Source organism: Sander vitreus, chromosome 7 (genome assembly GCF_031162955.1).
Source record: "Sander vitreus isolate 19-12246 chromosome 7, sanVit1, whole genome shotgun sequence".
Taxonomy (NCBI): Eukaryota; Metazoa; Chordata; class Actinopteri; order Perciformes; family Percidae; genus Sander; species Sander vitreus.
This window is the reverse complement of record NC_135861.1, coordinates 19,891,041-19,915,702: the sequence shown is the minus strand read 5'-3', so window position 1 is coordinate 19,915,702 and position 24,662 is coordinate 19,891,041. Positions and strand designations below refer to the sequence as shown.

The 24,662-nt window shown below is 39.0% G+C and overlaps 2 protein-coding genes across 2 annotated transcripts in view; one reads left to right on the top strand and one right to left on the bottom strand.

Annotated features, from left to right (window-relative positions):
• b4galt5 (UDP-Gal:betaGlcNAc beta 1,4- galactosyltransferase, polypeptide 5) overlaps positions 1-16,446 on the bottom strand; it is a 48,102-nt gene extending 31,656 nt beyond the window's left edge. The window contains exon 1 of the mRNA XM_078255180.1: positions 16,264-16,446. The gene's annotated coding sequence lies outside the window, so the exon portion shown is untranslated. The remainder of the gene's footprint in view (positions 1-16,263) is intronic.
• On the top strand, positions 446-24,255 carry slc9a8 (solute carrier family 9 member 8). Its single transcript, XM_078255177.1, has 16 exons — positions 446-791; positions 1,461-1,642; positions 3,465-3,545; positions 6,430-6,488; positions 12,399-12,482; positions 12,988-13,089; positions 13,357-13,391; positions 15,483-15,626; positions 18,062-18,200; positions 18,316-18,421; positions 18,530-18,646; positions 18,733-18,815; positions 18,934-19,045; positions 20,450-20,670; positions 21,230-21,376; positions 23,033-24,255. The coding sequence occupies exons 1-16, from the start codon at positions 562-564 to the stop codon at positions 23,144-23,146; spliced, it is 1,956 nt and encodes a 651-aa protein (XP_078111303.1). The 5' UTR covers positions 446-561; the 3' UTR covers positions 23,147-24,255.
• Positions 24,256-24,662: the final 407 nt, after the last annotated feature.

The window sequence follows — 24,662 nt, the reverse complement described above, 5'->3', positions numbered from 1 at the left end:
TACACACTTTTCCACTAATATTTATTATTTTTGTCATTCATTTGTCATTCATTTACATATATATATATATATATATATATATATATATATATATATATATATATATATATATGTGTGTGTGTGTGTGTGTGTGTGTTTGTGTGTGTGTTTTACATCTCCAGGTAATTTGCAACTAATGCAGGTTACAATAAAACTACAGTATCCCTAAAACAGCAGGTGGACGGGTGACGCTACACTACAATGGCTTATGGGAAATCGAGTGCACCAGGGTTTACTGTGAACCATCGACACTTCATTTATACTATTAAAAGTAGAATCTTATCCACTTTGACAGAAACATATATATTTGTTTGACAATGGTTTTATCAAAATGCGTGCGTTTGTGTCTTTGCTAGACTCTCAGGTCATTTATGCAAAGTAAAGACTACAACTCCCTAAAAAAAAACCTTTACCAGGAAATGGAGTTGTGATGTCAACAGATGTATTGAGCTGTCGACATGGAACTTCCAGTCTTTTTAATTACAAAACGTTGTTTTTGGGGTTAAATGCACTGGTTTGAGAATGCAAGGTGTTAACCATAAAGTTGTGTTGCTGTCCTTTTTGCTGTTATTTGTTAATCCGTGCGCGCCAGAGCGAGCCGAGAGGGAAAATTCGTTGGACCTGCATGAGAGAGATGACGACGGAGGGGATGTGCACCATGCTCATGATGAAAACCAGCAAACTTTAGTAAAAAATACAAAAGAAGATGGACACGATTCAATCGGCCCACAGAAGGATGGACAGTCTGTCAGGTTTGAGTGCTCTCACTTTGGAGTAACTTAGCCCAATATTGTAGCTAGCTAGCTAGCGATAGCTTGTTTGTAATGTTTCTAACCGGTTTCCAATGTGACGTTACCGCAATCTAGCTAACGTTAACGAACAACTAAAGACACGACACAAAAACAGGTGGTATAAAATGATACATTTTGGCTTGAGAGATATAGATAGCTAGCTAGCTAACTAGCTAGCTATAAACAAACCCCTGCCTCTACTTAATCACACTTTTCTAAGGCCCTTTCTTTTGAGTCTCTAGTGTAGTCAGGTTATTATAACCCTTATGATTAAAGTAAGTAACGTTAAGGTTCAAATGAAGTAACGTTAGTTGTAACATTCCAAATTTACTGGTTTACACTAATTGCACCTCAATAATAATATTAAAGTTTAGGAGGGGTATCTCTGCTCTTCAATTTAACACTATATTGTTCAACAGAGTTTGAAAACATACAAAATTAAACATACCAAATTATACACATAGCAATATAGATACAGATATAGACCGTACAACCTCTCCATGAATGCTTCAAAAAAAGTGATTTGAATGACTTGTGATGTATATGGAATCCAAAGCCATATCTTTATTGATCTATATAGATTAATTGTATACATCACGCCAACATGCTTTTTCTCCTGTCTCCTTCCAGCAAGTCCAATGACACCGATAACTACGGCAACGAGACCCTCCACTCTACAACACCTGCTGTGAAGCCAACGACCCCAGCACCCCCAACCGCCAAGCCCATTCTGCCTGTACAGACAGGGGTCAAAGCCCAGGAAGAAGAGCAGTCTAGCGGGTTGACCATATTCTTCAGCCTGCTGGTTATTGGTTGGTAGTCTCTCTGTTGCTGCATCGCTGAGTATCTGTAACTGTCAGCATGCTCACAGTTTTTATCCTCACGCACATTGTTTTGCAAGAGAAATCTAGTCTAGTGTCCTTCTGAGCATACAGGATAGCAAGGAAGATGGAAATATATCCACAATGGCAAATATGATCACTGTGGTTTACGCAATATACATAACTTAGACCTCATACAGCTAATAATGGAGGGAAAATACACAACCACTTTAGCAATTCATTAAATCAGTGGGTGGTGATTCAGGATGAAGGAAGTAGATAAAGCAAAGGATGTGGTTAAGTATCAATACAGTATGTGTAAGTTCACAAAGAGCTTCTTCAGAAGTGCCCATTATGCACTTTAGTTCACTGAAGGTTGAGTCACAGGCTTACCACTGTAAGTGTACTACCAACAATTTGGCATAAATCATGCATAAGGTTAGCCTTGTGAGACCGTCCTGATCTCGCGAGCTCCAGTTTTCCACTCGCAGATCAGTCTGGCATCTCGAGACAAGAAAAATTTTGAGCCGTTCGCCAAACGACCGACCAATCAGCGTTGATTTTGAGGCGGGTTTAGGTGTGACGCAACAAGAAGCGCTTGTTCAGTCTAAACAACATGGCGGCTTCCACGGATGAGATGAGCGTAGCTATGCTACTGGAGGCTTTTCTCGGAGGAAAAGATGTTTTTGCTCTTCTCCCAACTGGTTTCGGCAAGAGTTTGATATATCGATCTGATTGGTTGATTTGGCCCGTCTATCACCAACATAGGTGGTGATAGACAGATGGTTTATCCAATCAGCTAACCAGTATTTTCGCCCCTTCCCAAAAGTTATCCAACGGAAAGTATGCCGAGCAAATCCATCTGGCGGAGTCAGGTTAGCATAAGGTTACCAATTAGACTAATTCACTTTGTAGACACGTTACTTAGTCTTGAACCAAATGTTTCACATAGCAAACGTTTTATTGCTTGCAGGAAGCACAACATGCAGAAAATCATTAGTCATTTGTCTTCTGAAGTTAATACCATCTCATCAGTGGTTTGACTGAGATGGTATAGATCAATAAATGAGAGCCCACCTCAGAGTAAAATAAAGAAACCAAACATTAGTTCTAAAAAGCACTTCTGGGAAACCATACTAACGTTATGTACCTTATGTGCTTTAATTAGGCCTAAATTGAACCTATGTCCCTTACGACAAAACAGTCCAGCTTTGATGAACCCACTTCTGCTGGCTTCAGTGTTGCATACACTGTGTCTTATGACCATCTCATTTGCTGCACTGCATTTCTGCCATATGTTTACTTCATTATGGCCTTGGAGTTTGTCGTCATAATCATGCTAATATGCGTATGCGCCGATTCAGCACATTGATATACTGTACATGGTTGTCTATCGTACTGTCTTTAACCTAATTTGATGTTTTAATTGTGGGCAATTATCTTTATTGTACAGTCTCAGAACTCTAATTTTAAATGTCAAGCAAATGCTTTGTACGCATATTTATGTCAAGCAACTGTATTTGAACTCATTTGCATAACATTTTTTCATAGACTAGTATGATGTGAATTAAAGTATCCATTTAGACTTTCAATGAGAGGAAATAAAGTTAGATCTATATGAATTTTTATTCAGACATCCCTGTCCAGTCTACAGTAGTTTGTGTGAAGGAAAGCAGCCAGAGAAATGATCTTAACACTATATGATGTGGGGGCTATTTTGGGCTGATCTAAGTTGGTGTGACATGATGTTTGGGACATGGATGTATTTGTCCTAAATATTCATTCAGTGTTCTTTTCTCTCATCTCACCCCAGGTATCTGCATCATATTGGTGCACCTGCTTATCAAGTTCAAACTGCATTTTCTCCCAGAGAGTGTGGCTGTCGTGTCCCTTGGTGAGTACTTCTTATGGAACGTGTTACTCTGCACAGACTGGGTCTAGGAGTGTTCAATGTTTCTGTATTTAAGAGCTCTCTAGGAAATCTTGTTTTCAAAGCAGGGAAAGTTTTAGTACAGCAAACTTATGTTGAGACTGATTTGGGCGTTTTCCCGAACACGCCACTCTTAAGAGCAATCAAAAAATGTATTTGAAAGTTGATCTGTTCTCATAATTTACATCTTTTACTCCAGCCACTCTTCCTTGTGTTTTCTCTCTTGCACATATTGTATGTCATAGAAAATTCTTAAAATGATTGCCCATTTGTGTGTGTCCAGCTGTGGATTGAAACCACTGTAAGGTTACAGTACTAAAATAACTTACGTCTTAGTCAAATGTGTGTCTTTTACGATGAGTAAAGGCTAACCGGTAACACTTTATAATAACCATCATTACTAGATGGTAAATTGACAGTTAATTAATCTTTAGTTAATTGTCATTTAACTGTTAGCAAACAGTCATTTTACTGTTAACAAACAATTAAATTATAATTACTAATGTTTACTAACAGTTTATTGTTACACACATTATATCCCTCATTTACTATATTAGGTATCGGGTAATGATTAAAAAATGTTTGTAAACCTTTAAGAAACCATTTTTAAAACATCTATAAACATTACATCGATAGATGGACGAGATATTCCTAACACTTTGTTGAGGGTTACTAGTTGTTTTGTAAACTGTCTATAAACATGTGTCTGGATGGTTATTATAAAGTTGCAACATATAAAATAATTATATATATATATATATATATATATATATGGGCACCATATGCATTTGTGGGATTAGCAGCAGAGCTGAGTATGTGGGTTGCACCCATGAAAAATTTGCCAAATCGTCTCTGTCAATGCCAAACAGCTTTTCTTTGCTGTTGCTATTAACTCTTGTTTTGAGCTTCTGGTACCCCCAGGTGCTGACAATCAGGTACCTGATTCTGCAATCAGTGGCTATACCATATCTCCACAGTCTGGGACCGAACTCTATCCTCCAAGATGACAACGCTCGCCCCCACAGGGCGGGGTTTATCAGAGACTACCTCCAGAATGTGGGAGTGGAGAGGATGGAATGGCCTGCCAGCAGTCCTTATCTCAACCCCGTTCAACACTTGTGGGATCAGCTTGGGCGTGCTGTTCGTGCCAGAGTGACCAACACAACCACGTTAGCTGACTTGCGACAAATGCTGGTTGAAGAATGGGATGCCATCCCACAGCAGTGTGTGACCAGCATGAGGAGGAGGTGCCAGGCGGTTGTGGCTGTGTATGGTTCTTCCACACGCTACTGAGGCTCCTGTTTGTGAAATGAATCAATTGCCAATATGTCTTGTTTCTTCAAACTTCAATCATCTAATCCACCAAACACCAAACGAGTCAATGGCAGAATTTTGGCATTGGCAGAGAAGATTTGGCAAATTGTTCATGGGCGCAACCCACATACTCAGTGCTGCTGCTCATCCCACAAATGCATGTTCCTTACAAATGGGGCACCATTTGAATGGGAACAAAACAGGCTTTCCAACGGTATAAGATTCATTGCCAAAAAGCATTGTTACCACAGAGAAATAATCTACCAAACACAAATTTCCTTACTTTTTGTGCTAAGTGTATATATATATATATATATATATAATTATTTTATATGTTGCAACTTTATAATAACCATCCAGCCACTGTTTACAGACAGTTTACAAACCAACTAGTAACCACTGACAAAGTATTAACTATCTAATCGAAATAATGTTTACAGATGGTTTACAAAGTATTTATTAACTATTTAACAAGGTATTATAGTCATCTGTTTACCAACTAGTAACCCTCAACAAAGTGTTAGGAATATCTGGTCCATCTATCGATGTAATGTTTATAGATGATTTAAAAATGGTTTCTTAAAGGTTTACAAACATTTTTTAATCATTAACCGATACCTAATATAGTAAATGAGGGATATAATGTGTGTTACAATAAACTGTTAATTTACATCACTACTAATAATTAGTAAACATTATTAATTATAATTTAATTGTTTGTTAACAGTAAAATTACTGTTTGCTAACAGTTAAATGACAATTAACTAAAGATTAATTAACTATCAATTTACCATCTATTAATGATGGTTATTATAAAGTGTTATCGGCTAACCCATTGGTATCACTGGCAGCCTTATCCAAGATTTAGGAAGTGCTTTGTTGTAAAAAGATTTGTTTTAGTTCTTGTGGGAGGTCACTTTAGATTAATTCTACTTCCTCTCCATTTTTTACGTTTGTGCCGTTACACTTACTCAAACTCAACTGACACACAATCTGACTTGACCCTGAAGGCCTTTTCCTCTTTCCTGAGCTTCATGTGAGACAAAGCTTGTTGCTTACAAATTAGGAAGGGCTGCTCTTCCTCCCTCATCACTTCCTCTCTCTCATTTACCGATTGTGTGTTTTCTTCTGCAATAAACCCCTTCAATCTGCCCACATATGTCTGGGTCTTACACAATGCGTTCTTCCTTTTTCCATCTTATCTCTCTCTCTTTCTCTGCTCTTTATACATATTTTTGTTTTCCTCAACCTTTTAATTAATGTTCTGCTGGGCTGTGTAACAAGAGAACTGAAGGCCCAAGGGGACTTTCCCTACAACAAAACTACGACAATAGCCCTTTTACACTCTTCATATCTAATTCTTTCCTGAACTATGGTGGACATTTGCCAGGCTTCCATTTGTTTTAACCACTAAAATAGCACTTTGCCACAGGTTCCCACTCCATCTGTATTCTAGTTGTATTAAAATATTCATATGAAGTAGTAAAATATTTAAACAGTGGTATTGTTTTTCGTTTCTCCTCAATCTCTCCAGGAATTCTAATGGGAGGCTTCATTAAGATCATTGAGTTCCAGGAACTGGCCAACTGGAAGGTATAGTTTCACACCCCGCTTCACAGCTCTTCACTGGCTACAATTTTTGTTGTCTTTTGTCTCAATTAACACACAGTTATAGGTGCTAAGTTTGGTTTAATTCATACAGCCACATTCCTCCACCCACCACACACTTAAACAAACACATGAACACATATGCAATGCATGACATACAGTCAGGTCCATAAATATTGGGACATCGACACAATTCTAATCTTTTTGGCTCTATACACCACCACAATGGAGTTGAAATGAAACGAACAAGATGTGCTTTAACTGCAGACTTTCAGCTTTAATTTGAGGGTATTTACATCCAAATCAGGTGAACGGTGTAGGAATTACAACAGTTTGTATATGTGCCTCCCACTTTTTAAGGGACCAAAAGTAATGGGACAGATTAACAATCATAAATCAAACTTTCACTTTTTAATACTTGGTTGCAAATCCTTTGCATTCAATTACAGCCTGAAGTTTGGAACGCATAGACATCACCAGACGCTGGGTTTCATCCCTGGTGATGCTCTGCCAGGCCTCTACTGCAACTGTCTTCAGTTCCTGCTTGTTCTTGGGGCATTTTCCCTTCAGTTTTGTCTTCAGCAAGTGAAATGCATGCTCAATCAGATTCAGGTCAGGTGATTGACTTGGCCATTGCATAACATTCCACTTCTTTCCCTTAAAAAACTCTTTGGTTGCTTTCGCAGTATGCTTCGGGTCATTGTCCATCTGCACTGTGAAGCACCGTCCAATGAGTTCTGAAGCATTTGGCTGAATATGAGCAGATAATATTGCCCGAAACACTTCAGAATTCATCCTGCTGCTTTTGTCAGCAGTCACATCATTAATAAATACAAGAGAACCAGTTCCATTGGCAGCCATACATGCCCACGCCATGACACTACCACCACCATACTTCACTGATGAGGTGGTATGCTTTGGATCATGAGCAGTTCCTTTTCTTCTCCATACTCTTCTCTTCCCATCACTCTGGTACAAGTTGATCTTTGTCTCATCTGTCCATAGGATGTTGTTCCAGAAATGTGAAGGTTTTTTTAGATGTTGTTTGGCAAATTCTAATCTGGCCTTCCTGTTTTTGAGGCTCACCAATGGTTTACATCTTGTAGTGAACCCTCTGTATTCACTCTGGTGAAGTCTTCTCTTGATTGTTGACTTTGACACACATACACCTACCACCTGGAGAGTGTTCTTGATCTGGCCAACTGTTGTGAAGGGTGTTTTTCTTCACCAGGGAAAGTATTCTTCGGTCATCCACCACAGTTGTTTTCCGTGGTCTTCCGGGTCTTTTTGGTGTTGCTGAGCTCACCGGTGCGTTCTTTCTTTTTAAGAATGTTCCAAACAGTTGATTTGGCCACACCTAATGTTTTTGCTATCTCTCTGATGGGTTTGTTTAGATTTTTCAGCCTAATGATGGCTTGCTTCACTGATAGTGACAGCTCTTTGGATCTCATATTGAGAGTTGACAGCAACAGATTCCAAATGCAAATAGCACACTTGAAATGAACTCTGGACCTTTTATCTGCTCCTTGTAAATGGGATAATGAGGGAATAACACACACCTGGCCATGGAACAGCTGAGCAGCCAATTGTCCCATTACTTTTGGTCCCTTAGAAAGTGGGAGGCACATATACAAACTGTTGTAATTCCTACACCGTTCACCTGATTTGGATGTAAATACCCTCAAATTAAAGCTGAAAGTCTGCAGTTAAAGCACATCTTGTTCGTTTCATTTCAACTCCATTGTGGTGGTGTATAGAGCCAAAAAGATTAGAATTGTGTCGATGTCCCAATATTTATGGACCTGACTGTAGTTGCTTCACATCCATAAATGAAAGAGCTACACCCACTGCAATCTTGGTGTTAACTGCAATTTAGAGTGTGGAGGACAAACGTTTGCATTGCTCAAGTGTTTGCTTATTGAAAACATAATACATCAAGCCTATAGGATGTAACCACTTTTTCGAGTTCGTACATGATGCACTTATCCTACAGCAAATTCTCTGGGAACTCCCCACCCAATACCAACCCAATAAACAAGCATCTCTCCTCTCTGTGCTGTAGATTTCCATCTGTCTTTCTGTGCCATTCTTTTTGCTCAGTCATTCATTTCCTGGCCACTGTTTTTGTCACAACTCGTATCTCTCCATCTCCACTCTGTTACCTAGCCATAGTGAAGCACACCATTCTTTGCTATCTTTCCCCACTGTGTCCCGATGAGCCCTCCATTTTTCTCCTGGTTCTCACAGCCTTCAATTAACATTCCTTGTTCTCTGCCAGTGAATGAGAGAAATTCACAAAAGATGCAGAGTGAGGGAGAGGGGAGAAAAGAGGACAGGTTGTGTCAATGTTTCTTGCACACTGGGGCCCATTGTTTTTTAGCCTGGTGGCCCCTGGGTGTTGCTGAGTCATCGGCGCACTACTAGTAACCAGAGCCCCTTTCCCCAGTTTCCCCATGTCCTGTGAATCTCTAGACTGCTATCTCTGTGTCTCACATCAAGCAGACCTGCTCATCTGACCACATATAGCAGGCAGTGGCTTCATGACCTGTTATCACTACACAGTTTGATAAAAACAGTCTCAGTAGAGTGTAATGAAGTTACAATGTGATATACAGCAGCTTCTTTGCAGGGGCATGGATATGCTAAGTGGTTTGTCTTTGTCTAAGTCTTTGGAGACTTCAAAAAAACCCAGGCCTTGATGCAAATCCATTATGTCTGACCTATTTGTTTTTGAGAAAGCCCCTAAGAGCAGGATGCACCATGTAACCTGTTCAGTGAGCAACACAGCCGGTGGAAAAACTGTGATTCTGTCAGCATTATTTTTTTCAACTGCAACTCTTTTGAAATTGTGCATATAGTGCACTTACTCACACATCCATATTTTACCACCACAGTCAACGGAATGCATCTGTCTTTTTTCAATCACTAGCTCATTTTGCAGGTTTGAACTGGATGCGTCATCTTTTAATGCTGGTGCTTCTCTTCCAACTCGCATGTTTCTAAAGATGGCGCACTTGGCTAATCTAGCAAGCCTCCAGGACTGCCCCACAAAACCACCAAGGGTATACAACCCCCTCAGGCAGCAGCATCCTGTCATCACTGGCTTTACCCTTGCCTTTAACCACCAAACTGCTTTTTGTTACCAACCCCTCTATCTCCAGTCCTCTCCCTACAATCCAGCATATAAAGAGAAGCTTTCCCTTATGTGCTTTTCTGGGACTGTTCACTGCTTCTCCTTTTCTCTCATCTGCCCATCTCTCCCCTGTGCTCTGACACAGATTGAAGAAGAAATAGCATGCTGGTAAGAAGTAACATGCAGCAGCAATTTGTCTCCTAGGCAAAGCACAGAGAGGGATACATAGGTGTGTATATTTGCATCTACAGTGTACTCCAGATAATAATTTAGTTTTCTCTCTGTACTGTATTATGTTGCCTTATTCTCCTCAGTGGCTGCAGTGGTGTGTTTTAAGCCTCAAAGGGCAGCACATCCTTTTAATAGATCTTTCCCACGCTGGGGAAAGAGCGACACAGGGAGAACATTTTTAATTGTGGTTTCAGGGGCCTTTTTCCCATGTGGTCTCTCCATCGTTCCTGCTCATATTTTTTCTGTTATCTCTGTTTCTGTGCTCCCTTCATCTTTGCCATTCATCTTTTCTCATTTAGTTCAAGCTCTGTATCAGCACTTCCCTCTTCTATGCTCTCTGGTTTTATCCGTTTCATCTTTTCTTCTCTTACCACATATATTATATATATGTCTATCAATATCCGCATGCCTGAAATCTCATAATGCCTTCTCAGGCCACATCTTTACTCATGGTTTCAGGACCAGGTCAATCTAGTGCATTAAATTAGCATTAAATATCCTTAAATCTAGTGCAGAATCGATTAGTCAGTCAACAGTAATTAAATCCCCAACAATTTTGATAATTGAATAATCATTTTAGTCATTCATTAAGCAAACATTCCAGACCAGAGATGTGATGGTTTGAACTTCTCAAATGTGATGATTTGCTGGTTTTTGTTTTGTTTTATATTGTAAATTGACGAAATTGTATTTGACTTTTTGTTAACTGAATGATTAATCAGTTAATCAAAAAAGTAATCAACAGATTCATTGACAATAATTGTAACCCTTAATTGCAGCCCTACTAATATTAGCCTTTTATCTGCTTATTTAAAGTAGTATATGCAGGTCTGTGTTTGCTTCAGTCACTCCAGTAGACATCACTATATGTGGCAGGGAAACATGAGCATGCGTGCATACATGCAGGAGTACAGCTGAAGATGTCACATTGTAGTGCATGCATGGTATAGCTTCTTGTGTATCAGATGTTAATATTCATTCCTGACCTTTCATCTGTCCTGAAGGGTAAAGTTTAGCCAGAGATAAATGTCAAGAAAAGTGGTAATCTGGGAGCAGTCCTTGTTGGCCTAATTTTCCTGAAATTTAAATGAATAATCGTACAAAGTAAGCAGGAGCATAGCCTTTTACTCCAGCATACATTCTATATAGGCTGTCCTCTATTCCTGACCTATTTGTTGCCCCAATAGTGTAGGTCGGTGTCGTCAAGTCGTACCATTAATCGGTGTCGTAGCATTAAAGCCAAAGTTAACATCCTTACAGCCAGAAGTCGGTGCACGGTCTTTAAATGATGTGCTGTGGTATTGTCTCATCTCATTTTCCAATCACATCATGCTTCTTTGGGTAACAGCCCTATTTAATTGGTTAGATGGGAAAAACAGATTAATTTAGAAGATTATGAACTAGTCATGTCATCATGGTTTTGATAAATTGTCAGCACTGTCCTTCCTTTTGAATAGTTAATTAAAACTTTGCATTATATGTCAAATAATGGGTAATTGTAGATTAAAACTGTGCCTGTCAGAGGAAAGTAAATCATGCTCACCTCTCAGCAGTTAATTGCTAACTTATAGCAAATCATATCTCTGTAATATTTAGAGAAAAAAATTAGATACTTTTAGGTAGTAATTGTCTTCATATCCATCTTCTTGTGGGGTTATTGGGATCGAGAGTCAGCTCTACCAGCTGTCAAAAATGGATTGTTGATTGGATGGAGTAAATATGGGTCTTCCCTCTTCTATCTTCCTGACAGACACAACTGCAGGGTCAACCACGGCCCGGAAATAGATCTTCCCTATGAACATTCACTAATGCATACCGTGTATTGACTTTTACATTACTAACATAGATTATGCACAGAACACACACACACACACACACACACACACACACACACACACACACACACACACACACACAAAAAGAACACATGGCACATCATGCACAGACACATTGGCAGCCAGAGCGTAATGCATGGCCACATGATGCCTACGCCTGATATTGGAGGCCCATTTAGCTGAGAAGCAACAATGATTTCTCTGTGTGTGTGTGTGTGTGTGTGTGTGTGTGTGTGTGATCATCCTTTCCCTTCCTTTTATGTCTAAGAATTTAGTCAGCTGATGATCACTGAACCGGCCTTCATCAGTGTATATATATATATATCTCTCAATATCAATAAAATATGTGACGGCACTGATTAGCATTAGCACTGTTTTAGCATCAAGATGGTAAAACATGACAGAATGTGTATCAAACTAATCTCTTTGGAAATAAGTATTTTTTTCAATTTACATGTTTCCTGTTGATTGTACTTTGTAATTTATTCAATCTGAAGGATTTCTGAATGTACTCGCAGCTCCCAGCTAGTTGGACTTGGCATTTTTTTCCTTTACCACTACAATTTGTTACAATTGTTAATTTGTTAGTCAGTGTGCAACTGCAAGCCAAGTTTAGAATGACTTGTCTGTTACCGGATCACTGCTACTGTTTTACTGTCGATTGTATGTAACTTTGTGTCTGTCCTACTCTAAAAGGAGGAGGAAATGTTCCGACCCAACATGTTCTTCCTTTTGCTCCTGCCTCCCATCATCTTTGAATCTGGATACTCTCTACATAAGGTATGGTAAGGTTTTTTTTTTTTTTAAACATTTTTTTCTTAGTTTACAGTTTAAAAAAGTAACAATATCCAAATGTGCAGAGCAAGTTTCATAGCAACATCTTGACAATATGCAGTAAATTAAGTCAATAAAAGAACTGGGACCTAAGCAGATTTTAAGTTTGCTCAGGCTTTCTATGACATGAAAGCATTATAGCATAAGCAGCTCTTCTTTCTGTCAAGTTTTTTCTGTATTGTCACAATTGTCATATATTATCATAACTTAGGTTTAAAAGGAATTGGCAAATTCAAAAAGGTGGCTCATAACATTTCATCATTTATTAGATTATTTATAGATACATGTCTACTCCATTACTTACAGCAAAACTATGCCTAGTTTCGCTGTACCTGTACTGTGCCCTACTTTTCATTTTAATGCTTGCTACATGTTATGTAACCCAATGTAACTTAAAATGTCATGCTACTAAACCCCATCAATACTTAAGCGTGTGTTCATGTATGTTCAGGGTAACTTCTTCCAGAATATTGGCTCCATTACTCTCTTTGCTGTGATCGGCACAACTATCTCTGCCTTCATAGTCGGAGGAGGTATCTATTTCCTTGGGCAGGTGAGGATTGTCATAGTATCTGTCAGTAACTCTGGCATTGCCAGGGCCTGTTCAGTAAAGCAGGGTGAACTTGTTTACATGTCACAATGAAATAGTTCCTTTTTGACTTTCCTGGAACAGCTTGTTAATACAGAGAGGTGTAGGCCTCCATTATTTCTTAATTGTTCAGAATATTTCTTGCGCTACGGATGTCGACATAACCAGATCTCTGTGTTGCAACTCTTAACAATGTGTGTGTCTGTGTCTTGGTATGTTTTTTTTTCTCAGGCTGATGTAATTTATAAGATGTCTATGACTGATAGGTGAGTATGAGTGTTTAACTCTAACTAGCATAGAAAAACACTATTTGTGTCCAAAATGACTTATAGGGAAATTGGATATTAGTATATCATAATAATAATAATAGCATCACCCACTGACATCTTCAATCCACTTTAAGAACCAAGCCCTCGGAAACGTAACAGTTGAACTATTAGTGAGTTCCAGACAGTAGGATAATCCAGCCAGAGATGCCCTGAAAAACGTAATTGATTTAGTTTTAGTTTGTTTATTTACTTGCACAAGTTACACAACACACACAAATTAATTCATTGAAGGAGTGAAAAAGATTGTGCCTTTTGATAAAAACAACTCAACAAAAAAACTATACAGTTCATTAAAAAATAATTTTAGTTTCATAGTGCTTTCCTAGACTTTTTTTTACCATATCATTGCAGGTGTGGTCTATTTGACACCGACTGTCATAACTCTTGAATGCATTGTGAAATCTTAGCCAAATTAAGATGAGCCCTAATATTCTGGGACAGGATGTATGTATTCTTAAAAAATCGTGGCAATTATTAAAGTAACAATTTGTATGATTGTGCCACCTTAGTGAACACGTGCTTCCTTGTTTGTGACTAGGGCTGGGCATTGTTCAAAATTTTTCGATCCGGTGCCAATTTCGATACCTCCGTTTTGATGCCGGTTCCTTAACGATACTTCTTCAATACCATGTGTTTTAAAATCTATTTCAACATCAACAAAAATACATTGAACACAAAACTTTTATTTTCCACCTTAATTGTGAATCAAAACAGTTATCAAAATTAAAACATTCTGGTAACACTGCTCACTCAGAGTAACATTGATAACACTGGTTGTGCTTGTGGATAAGGGTGCGCCAGTCAGGATTGGTATCAATCCCAACTTTAAAAATTAACAAAAAAAGAGAAACCTTTTTGACCAACATGAACATATTATAAATAATAAATAAACAAATGACATTGTGTACAGGCTAATATTGAACTAACTAAAATGTAAAGGAATGTAAACAACAAAGACTTTTTAGTGCAAACTGCAAACCTTTAACAATAAACTTGGTGACTGCATCTTTGTTAACATTGAACTAATGGAAAACTAACTTATGTGCAAAGGAATGTAATTGAAATGCCTTGTTGCTGAAAGGTGCTGTAGAAATAAAGTTGCCTTTCCTTGCAACCTCAGCCTGTCAGTCAGTCAGTCATCAGGGCACAGAAACCACTGTTGTGCCTGCTTGTCTCAGAAGAAGTGTAAAACAGCAGCACCGCGACCGCTTTCGGCTCGCCATTAATATCATATCGCAGCAAGCGCTGTCTGCGTGAAGTTTTGAAAAACTGTAACCGCACTTGAAACCACTCTATCGGCATTGCCGTGACTCACTGTGACTGACTGTGACAAAACGGCAGAGCCGGCGTAGTTTACTCTGTCCGCACATGCGTGCGCGTGTGTAGAGCTGGGCGATATGGAAAAAAATCTAATCTCACGATATTGTTGATCAAATACCTCGATATCGATATTGTAGGGGAGACAATTGGTGCTTACAAAAAAATATTTACACAATGAGATTTTTAATAAATAATCATCATTAATGTGACTAAGTGGGTAAAGGCAAATAATAGAAAAGATATAACAGTCTGGTAAGTTTAAAAAGTACATCACTTTACTGTAATCCAGCCATTAAAACCAGGAATGACAACACTACTTGTCATATTACGATATCCAAAATCTAAGACGATATCCAGTCTCATATCACGATATCGATATAATATTGATACATTGCCCAGCCCTACGTGTGTGTGTGTGTGTGTGTGTGTGTGTGTCAGAGCGCCACTCTGTGTCAATATGCAGAGAGGACAGATAAGCTTAGGATCATAGGATCCGGGTATTTTTTTCCGGGTGCCATAAAAGTATCGACGTTTGGTGCCCAGCCCTATTTGTGACACATTTCCTGTCTGCCTCCCTCTGACCTACATACACAAATTAGCTATGCTGTGCCCCTTTGTTGTAGTAGTTTCTAATTTCTCCAAGTATGTTAATGGCTGTAAAAGTGTCTTATAACTACTATATAACTAATTTTCACTCCTTTGCTGTAGCTTTGCCTTTGGCTCACTGATCTCCGCTGTAGACCCTGTAGCTACCATCGCCATCTTTAACGCCCTCAACGTGGACCCGGTCCTCAACATGCTGGTGTTCGGTGAGAGCATCCTTAACGACGCCGTCTCCATTGTCCTCACAAAGTAAGTCTCTATCCACTCCGTCAGGGCTAGTTTATCCTCCGCGGGACAACATTAGCACATTTACATTTGCCCATGAACGATGCTTACACAGATTTTCACCCACTAGCCACCCAAAGGACTATGTGCACTTAGATTTTATAAAAAAGGCTTAAACATACAGCACAGCTGCTGTCCAAAATGCATACACAGAGACACACATACAATCAGGCTTACATGCACACTGACTGACGTCTCTAATAGATGTCCTTTCGTGGAAGAAGGCATCTGTGACACCAATATACTTTCTATATACTCTGTTCTAAAAATTAGACAAACATTGTATTTACAATTCGGTTTACCTTTCTGTAACTCAAAACTTCCGTAACGCAGTCTCTCAAGAATTACTTGGAGCCAAAATCAATTCTTAACGATTAAGACATGGCCATGGTTTTCAGTAAAAACAAATTGTTATCTTAATTTCCTCACCTGCTGCTACACGCACACACACACACACACACACACACACACACACACACACACACACACACACACACAAATGAACCAATAACAGTTGACCAAAGTGCTGTACAATCAAAAATAACAAAAACATAGAAAGAACACAGTAAAAGCACAAAGACCAGTTTAAACAGCGACACACCGTTTCCTGTGATTCCATTGTAAAATGCAGTTGGGGTGTAGTCAGGTGTCTTCCAACCATTCAATCCAACCTGCTTTTTTTCTGATTAGTCTATCGCCAGTTCACACAGCCTGTTCAAAGTGGGACGGTTGCACCTTTATTCCGCACCACCATCTGTATGAAAGGTACAGCAGTAGAGGTATAGTCACAGAGCTGAACTCACGTCTGTGTGAAAGGGACAGCCACCGTGGCGGGACTACACGCAGTAGTGATGCGCGAGTCGACTCACAGGCGGGTCAAAAAATGAGAAGGCAGCGTTCCAAGTAGCTGAAGTTATTAATAACTTGCAATAACATTGTGTGCAATAGTCCACCTTCTCTTCCCCCTCATGGTTTCAAATTTATAGGATGCTAAATGTGAATTCCAAAAGCTGGGACTTAAAATGGTGATCTGACAAATGTGGAGGACATTCACAGATGAGGATTTTTGTTGGAATGTTTTCATAGTATCTATGTCATACCAGAAACTTCCAGTAATGGGGGGGGGGGGGGGGAAAGTTAATTTGCTGCCTATATGTTTTGCTGCCCATATGTGGTACAAGTGTCATGGAATCTACTGTAGTCATAGGGGATCGTCTATTTAAAGTATCACTCTCTTAGAATTGTTTAGGGGCATTGTCCTGTATCAACAAACAGGACACGCCAACATACAAATTCTTGACAGACAAGTTTGACGGAAACAGACAGTTGGCAGAATTCCCTTGTTTGTCTGCATTACCGTCATCCTATCTGCAGTTTTTTTACTCACTTTGTGGCTGCCTTATCTCTCCTACTCACAACCAGCTAAATGTGCAAAGTGATCTCAAGTGTCTGCATGCCCCGGTAGAGTAAATGAAAGCATGAATAATGGATAGGCTGAACAGGCCTGGCAGTTTGCTTGTTGTTAGCACCTCTCAGACTGGCTTTCTTAGAAAGCTACTTATTACAGTTTGGCCCAGTCGTTTATTACAGCCACGCAGCTAATGCCTTTGCTTGGGAGGTTGTTAATAAGCATTACAAACTGATTATTAATTGCACTGTGTTGCCTGACTGTTTGTCTGGATGACTGTTATTATAAAAAGGATTTAAATTGTACAATTGACTAGATTGTGGAGGATGTAGTGCAAGTCGTCATTTAATCAAAGATTGGCGGTTCGATCCCGGGCTTCTCCTGTCTACAATGAGCAAGACACTGAACCCTAAGTTGCTCCCGATGGGCAAGCCAGAGCCTTGCATGTCAGCTCTGCCACCATTGGTGTATGAATGTGTGTTTAAATGGGTGAATGAAAAGCGCTTTGTCTGGTAAGGTAGACATGCATTACATAAATGCAGTCTATTTATAAAACATACAGATGCACATATGATGATAAACTTAGTTGAGGGAAAATAATTTAAGTCCAAAGAACAAATTAAGTGAGAGAATTTGGTAGCTCAGATGCTTTTTGCATCAATGTTTAAATGTCAATGTGTCTAGGTGTGCCAAAACTCACGCTACTCTTTTAAGATGCACATTTGACATTCAAAAACAAATTATTGTTGCCAGTTGTCACAATAAATTCCTGTTAAGTTGCTGGGGTAATACAATACAGCTGACCTCTGTTTAGCAAACAGAAGTTTGATGGCAGGATTACAACTCTTCACGCACTCTAATATTGTGCACTTTTAGGATTCAATGGTGGAGCTTTTCTGCCATCTAGGGTCAGATAGAGGTATTACAACACAGGATGTGTAAATGTAAAATGTGGCTTCATTTGTCTTTTTTTTCTTCTTTTGTCTTTCAGCACGGCGGAGGGCTTTTCCCGCTCAGACAACTCCATGGTAACAGGCTGGGAGACGTTTTGGCAAGCAATGGGTTATTTCCTTAAAATGTTTTTTGGTTCTGCTGCTCTGGGAACCCTCACTGGACTCATCTCGGCTCTTGTATCCGGACTGTGTATGTGTGTGTGTGTGTGTGTGTGTGTGTGTGTGTGTGTGAGTGAACTGTAAACTCATGTGGGTTTGTCATCTTATTTAAATTCCCTAACTCACTGATTAGTTTCTAAAACACTTTGATCTGAGGAAGACTCCTTCACTGGAGTTTGGTATGATGATCATCTTTGCGTACCTGCCCTATGGCCTGGCAGAAGGCATCAAACTGTCTGGTGGGTACACACATACACAGGCACATACTCATTGATGCATGCCAAAGAAGATTTTTATTTACTTCTATAGGACTTTTTTTTAATGCCATTCTTTCTCTTCACCTACAGGAATAATGTCCATCCTGTTTGCGGGAATTGTGATGTCGCACTACACCCATCACAACTTGTCTCCTGTCACCCAGATCCTCATGCAGCAGACACTGCGCACAATGGCCTTCATGTGTGGTCAGTGAATCCCATCTTCTTTTCCTTTTTTGTTTTTTACTTAACAATCAATTCTCAACACAATTTCTTTTCATTTTTCTCTCCAGAGACATGTGTGTTTGCCTTCCTTGGTCTCTCCATCTTCAGCTTCCCTCATAAGTTTGAATTATCTTTCGTCATCTGGTGCATAGTAAGGGCTCTTGCATTTAAAAAAAAAAATGTTATCTGAATGTCGATTTAACTCATGGTGATCATTTCCATTTTTTTCCCCATGATTGTCATTGTGACTGCTGTTGTTCTCTCCGTAGGTCCTGGTTCTTCTCGGCCGTGCAGTAAACATCTTCCCTCTGACATTCCTGCTGAACTTTTTCAGAGACCACAAGATCACACCCAAAATGATGTTCATCATGTGGTTTAGTGGTGAGATGATACAGTGAACCCTCTGGGCCCTATTTTAACGATCTAAGTGCACAGCGTGAAGCACCTGGTGCAGGAGCGTTTAGGGCGTGTACGAATCCACTTTTGCTAGTTTAACACCGGAAAAAAAGAGTCCGTGTGCCAGACGCATGGTTCCATAGGGTTGTACTTAGTGTCTTAATTAATCATAGTTGTGTTTTGGGCATAACATGCAATAAACCAATCAGAGTGTCATCTCCCATTCCCTTTAAAAGCCAGGTGTATTTGTACCTTAGCACATTGCTATTATAATGGCGGATTTGCTAAGCAGGAAGGAGAGATTTTCAGCCGAAGAAACTGATCTGCTCGTGCGTGAAGTGAAAGCTTCAGTAACCATAATAGCATGTAATATAAAATATATAGATAACAGACAATAATACTATTTTACATTGTAATATTTTTAATATTTTGCAGGTGTGTGTGCTGCTGTGCGTCCCTGTGTGTGTAACAAGCATAGTGTGTGTGCGCATTTTACCAATGCGTTGTTAAAATAACAATGAAATGCTGCATTATTGACTTTAGACCAGGTTTTTGTTGGTCAATGGCGCGATCACTTCCCGCTGCCTCAAGATAGCAATACGCCAATAATGCACCTGAACACACCTCCCTGTAAGACCAGCACGCCCATGGGCGCAGGTGCATTTGCTATTTAAACGACGTGGGCGCTGGACGGGAAATTGACAACTGCGTCGTTCTTAAACTAGCAAAGACACTTGCGTCGGGCTTTGTGCTGCGCCGGGTGCAAGATAGGGCCCTAAGTCTGATGTGTCACAAGAATGTGTTACAGTCAGCTCTTTGCTAGCGTCCAAGCCTTGATCATTGCCCTTACATAGTGTGCATGTGTTTGGGTGCAAATGAAAGTAGTAACAAATAGAGCTAGTCGATTAATTGATAAGTCGATCAGCAGGAAATTAAACTGTTTTGATAATCGATTGTTTTTTGTTGTCATTTAGCAAGTAAACATTCTCTGATTCCAGCTTCTCAAATGTGAAAATGTGCTGCTTTTCTATGTCATACTGTATGGAAGTAAACTGACTTGTCTACATTTTGGGACATTTGTTAAATGAGCATTTTTTACTATTTTCTGACATTTTTTGGACAAAACGATTAATCAATCAACAGAAAAAAACAACTGGCAGATTCATCCTTAATGAAATAAATTGCTATATGCATATATTTAAAAAAACAAGCAATTAAAACATATTAAGCATACTAGTGTCCAGATTTAAGTTTTACATTATATAATATAAGTAAATGTACATTTTAATAATATTTACAATGTTTCTGCGGATAAACATTTTCAAGTACGTGTGTTCTCATGTAGCCATTTCATAGTCCCATTCCTTTGTCTTTTTCTTTGTCTGGTAGGTTTGCGAGGTGCTATACCCTACGCTTTGAGCCTTCATCTGGGCCTGGAGCCGATTGAGAAACGTCAGCTAATTGGTACCACCACCATCATCATCGTTCTCTTTACCATCCTCCTCATGGGGGGCGGGACCATGCCACTCATTCGCATCATGGACATTGAGGAAAGCCAGTCGAGGCGTAAGAGCAAGAAAGACATCAATCTCAGCAAGACAGAGAAAATGGTAATGATGAAGCACTTAGATTCCACTTTGATCTGTAGATGCTCACACAGCGAGCTTGTTGGCTGCATTGGTAATAGCTGCGCCATCCTCTCGTCTGCCTTCAGATCCTTACTGTTCTCTTTAGAGGGAAAATCATCAAAGGGTTGCTTGTGGTTTGTGTGAAAGACACTGAATCAGCAGGGAGCAAACCACTGTCATCACAGAGATGCACACTCAGTAACAGCAACACTTAGAAAAGCACAAATAAACCCTAACAATACATTTCCCAGATACACCAGAATATACAATAAGATATAATATACAGTTCAGAATGGATTGACACATATTTTATACGTCTCTCTTTGCGCCCTCTGCTCTTTCCCCCACATCTCTGGTCATTCTGTGTGCCCTCAACTCCATCCCCCTCCTTGCTCTCCTGTAACTTTGACTTTTCCCTGCACTGACCTTCCTCTCCTCCATCTCTTTCACCCCTGCCTCATTTGTTGGGCCCTCTCCTTTCAGTTCTTTGTATCTATTCATCTGACTGCCCCTCACACTGCTCCTTCTCCTTTCTCTCCAGGGTAATACCATTGAGTCAGAGCACCTATCAGAACTAACAGAGGAGGAGTACGAGGCTCATATCTACCAGAGACAAGATCTGAAGGGCTTTATGTGGCTCGATGCTAAATACCTTAACCCCTTCTTCACTCGCAGGCTCACCCAAGAGGTAAGAGAGGGAGACAGAAATTCTCTAAGACACCTGGGCTTTAGTCACAATCCCTTAAACATATTTCATTGTTTTCCAGTCATACTGGTTTGCTTTCAGTACTTGTGTTTAACGTCCAATAAACAGAAGTGCTTCACAATACACAACCGTGCTGTAAATACCAATTTGGTGAAGCTCGTAATTGTTATTGTTGAGACTGTCAGAGGTGGGGATTCAGTTTGTTCCTAATTTTTGAAGCTATACAGGGATACTTAAGTATTTGTTGCCCCGTTTTAGGCACTCAAGGACTAAATGACTGCACTGAGGTTTTGCACAGGCTAAATAAATGAGAAGCAGCTTTGCTGTACCTTGCATGTTTGGGCTCATGCAATATGTTTTTAAAGGTTTTTCCTTTTTAAAAGGCACAAAATATGGGAACAAGGAATGTCAATTTCTAAATATGCTGCACCTAATTTATCACTGCTGACCGACCACTGTGGCAGAGGACAATGCCTCTGAGATGTAACGTCTGGGATAAGCAGGTGTAAAATCTTGGTCGCAAGGTAAAGTTATTTACCGTGATGACATGTTCCAGGTGTACTGGTGACAAACCACAGTGAGAGCCTGTTGCCTGCAGCCTTTTTCAGCTCACTGTGGCTGTTTCTACTATTCTTCCCTGTAATATTAAAATCAGATTGGCTGACCCAGGGTTTCCGCAGGGTCTTAAAAAGTCTAAAATTTAAAAATCTAAATTTTAGGCCTTAAAAAGTCTTAAATTGAAACTTAAATAATTTCCATGTAACGCTACCTCTAATGCTCATTGAAATGCTTTTTTTTTGTGGTGTAGTTTTTTCTTTTGATAGTCCAAGTATAATTCTCTGTATGTTATGTAGTCAATTTGAATACATTCATTTACTTTGCAAGTACTTTTGTGACTCTGCATTTGTTGTACGTTAATGTCGTGATATAGGTTTTAAATTCCATTCATAAAGGTCTTAAAAAGTCTTTTTTATTTGATTTGTTGAAACCTGCAGAAACCCTGAAAGCACAGACTATGTCCATATCTGATAAATTAGACCTGTTTTTATTCTTCAGAATAGCACCGCTAATGAAGCTCTGCTTACTTGGTGACACATTGCATTTCCTATTACTTATTCACAATAAAAGCAGAATAATAATAATAATAATAATAATTTACAGTAGGCTAAGTAAATTTCCCCCATAGTTTGTCGTTTTGCAACTTTAAAAAATATATTGTAGTCACCTCAACTGAAATGGTGATTGTCAAACCTCTGCTGAAGGGTACACACTGTATACCATTGGTAATGAGTTAAATATCACATCTTGTGTAGTAGCCCTTGTAATTATGATTTACAGCCATTTCCTCCCAAATTGCTAGTGCAAAAGTCATACATTATAAAATAAAAGGCATGGGGACATTTTTTAAACTCGGCCAAAAATACACCACTAAGATATTTTATGTTAAATCAGCATCTCTCAGAGAAAGCTTCGTCAAATTGGATTTTGCTGCAGGCCAGGGCTACTTTTTGTTAATGTGTTATTTTTGTCTTCACCTTGACCTGTTCATAATTATATATAGTCAATATTTCTCTATGTTCCTTTATTCTTGCAAGTGAGCTGATGTGCCAGTTTGTGTGTGTAATGTGTGTCTCACAGGACTTGTTACATGGCCGAATCCAAATGAAGACCCTGACCAACAAGTGGTACGAAGAAGTTCGCCAGGGACCCTCAGGCTCTGAGGATGACGATGATGAAGCAGAACTTCTTTGAACTGAACAAACGCTTTGTGTGTAAGCCCTCTTTTCAGTGTCAGTCACGTGCACTTCTTGTTTCTTCACCTGCCACCAACTTTATGTGACAGAGAATTCTCAGTCAGTGCCCACAGCATTTTTAGTACACAAAGTGGGCTGGCATGTGTCAAATCACAGTAAAAATAAATTAGAAAATTCTAACACTAAATGAAGCAAAAAAGAAAAAATCTGTGAAATGATATTTCTCATATAAATGTCATATTGTTATTTTTTTGTTTTGTCTTTTTTTGTCTTTTTTTTTTTCTGTAAATCTTTTCCCAAGTGTTTGTTACATAAAGGTTTAGGTCTGAAGGGAAGACGGCAATGAAGCCGATAGGGACATTTTCTGTGTGATCCAATACTCCAGCACCTTTTCAATTTTTCTCTTCACTTTTGTATTTGTTCGTCTTTATGTGGCACTAAGTTTTACTTTGGGTCAGGGGAAGGATGAAACTAGGATAATGTCACTACAGGCTCAATTTTTAAAGTGGGATTTGTAATACGCCACAGGCTGCTGCTTTGAATAGCTTCCTGTTAAACCAGATTTAATTTGTATGAATGAATGATTCTGACTGTTGACTCATATATTCATACATAGGTAATGAAGAGAGAGTACCAGAAGTGATGCAAGAGCTACCACTACACCCTCCAGCAAAGAAGCAAACAAAGCTAATTTCAGGCGAGAGTTAAAGCTAATGAAATGCCTTGGGTAAAACTAATAACTTTCAAAACTTTAAACATCTAGCTTACAGGAGGATAATTACACTCCAGGAAACTGGAAATGGCCTTCATTTCCAATTATGGTTCGTTTGGTTTCCCTAAATTGACTTTTCTGTGTTTATTGTCAGTCTCTGGCACGCCAATATATAAAGTAAAACTTGCAATGTTGCTTTTGTGATTTTTCACTATGAATTTCTAATGAAGACAGGCAGCAATGAATGTGTGGGTAAATGGAAATTGTGGAAAATGTCTTGTAATCTATTTTGTTCTATTTATTTATGAAATGTTTGTGGGATCAAGGGTTTTATACAAGCTCTATGAGCTGCTGAATTATAGAACACAAATCTATAATAAAACGTATTGACATTTTATGTTGTACAGAATGCTAATTTAATGGGAGAAGAGCAACATCTCTTAAAGAGTTAGTCTTTTGCTACATTTCACAAATACCTTGTGAAATGTTTCTGAACCGTTCCTATTTGTTGAGGTATCTTAAGGAGACGGAAGTATTGACAGTATTTATGATCTGTGTCCTGCAGTCTTAAAAATGCAATTTCAACATTGGAGCACTTTTAAGAGAAACTGTAATATATTTTCTGATAAATAAACTGTAGCTAATTTAGTGAGTATTGGAACACTGAATAATAAATAGGAACTGAAAATCACCTGAACAAGTCTACGGAAGCGTATTACATTCACCATAGAAAATAAAAATTTAGACACCTTATCTCGTAATATTGAAAAAATAACTCATAATTTTGAGAAAAGATCTCGTA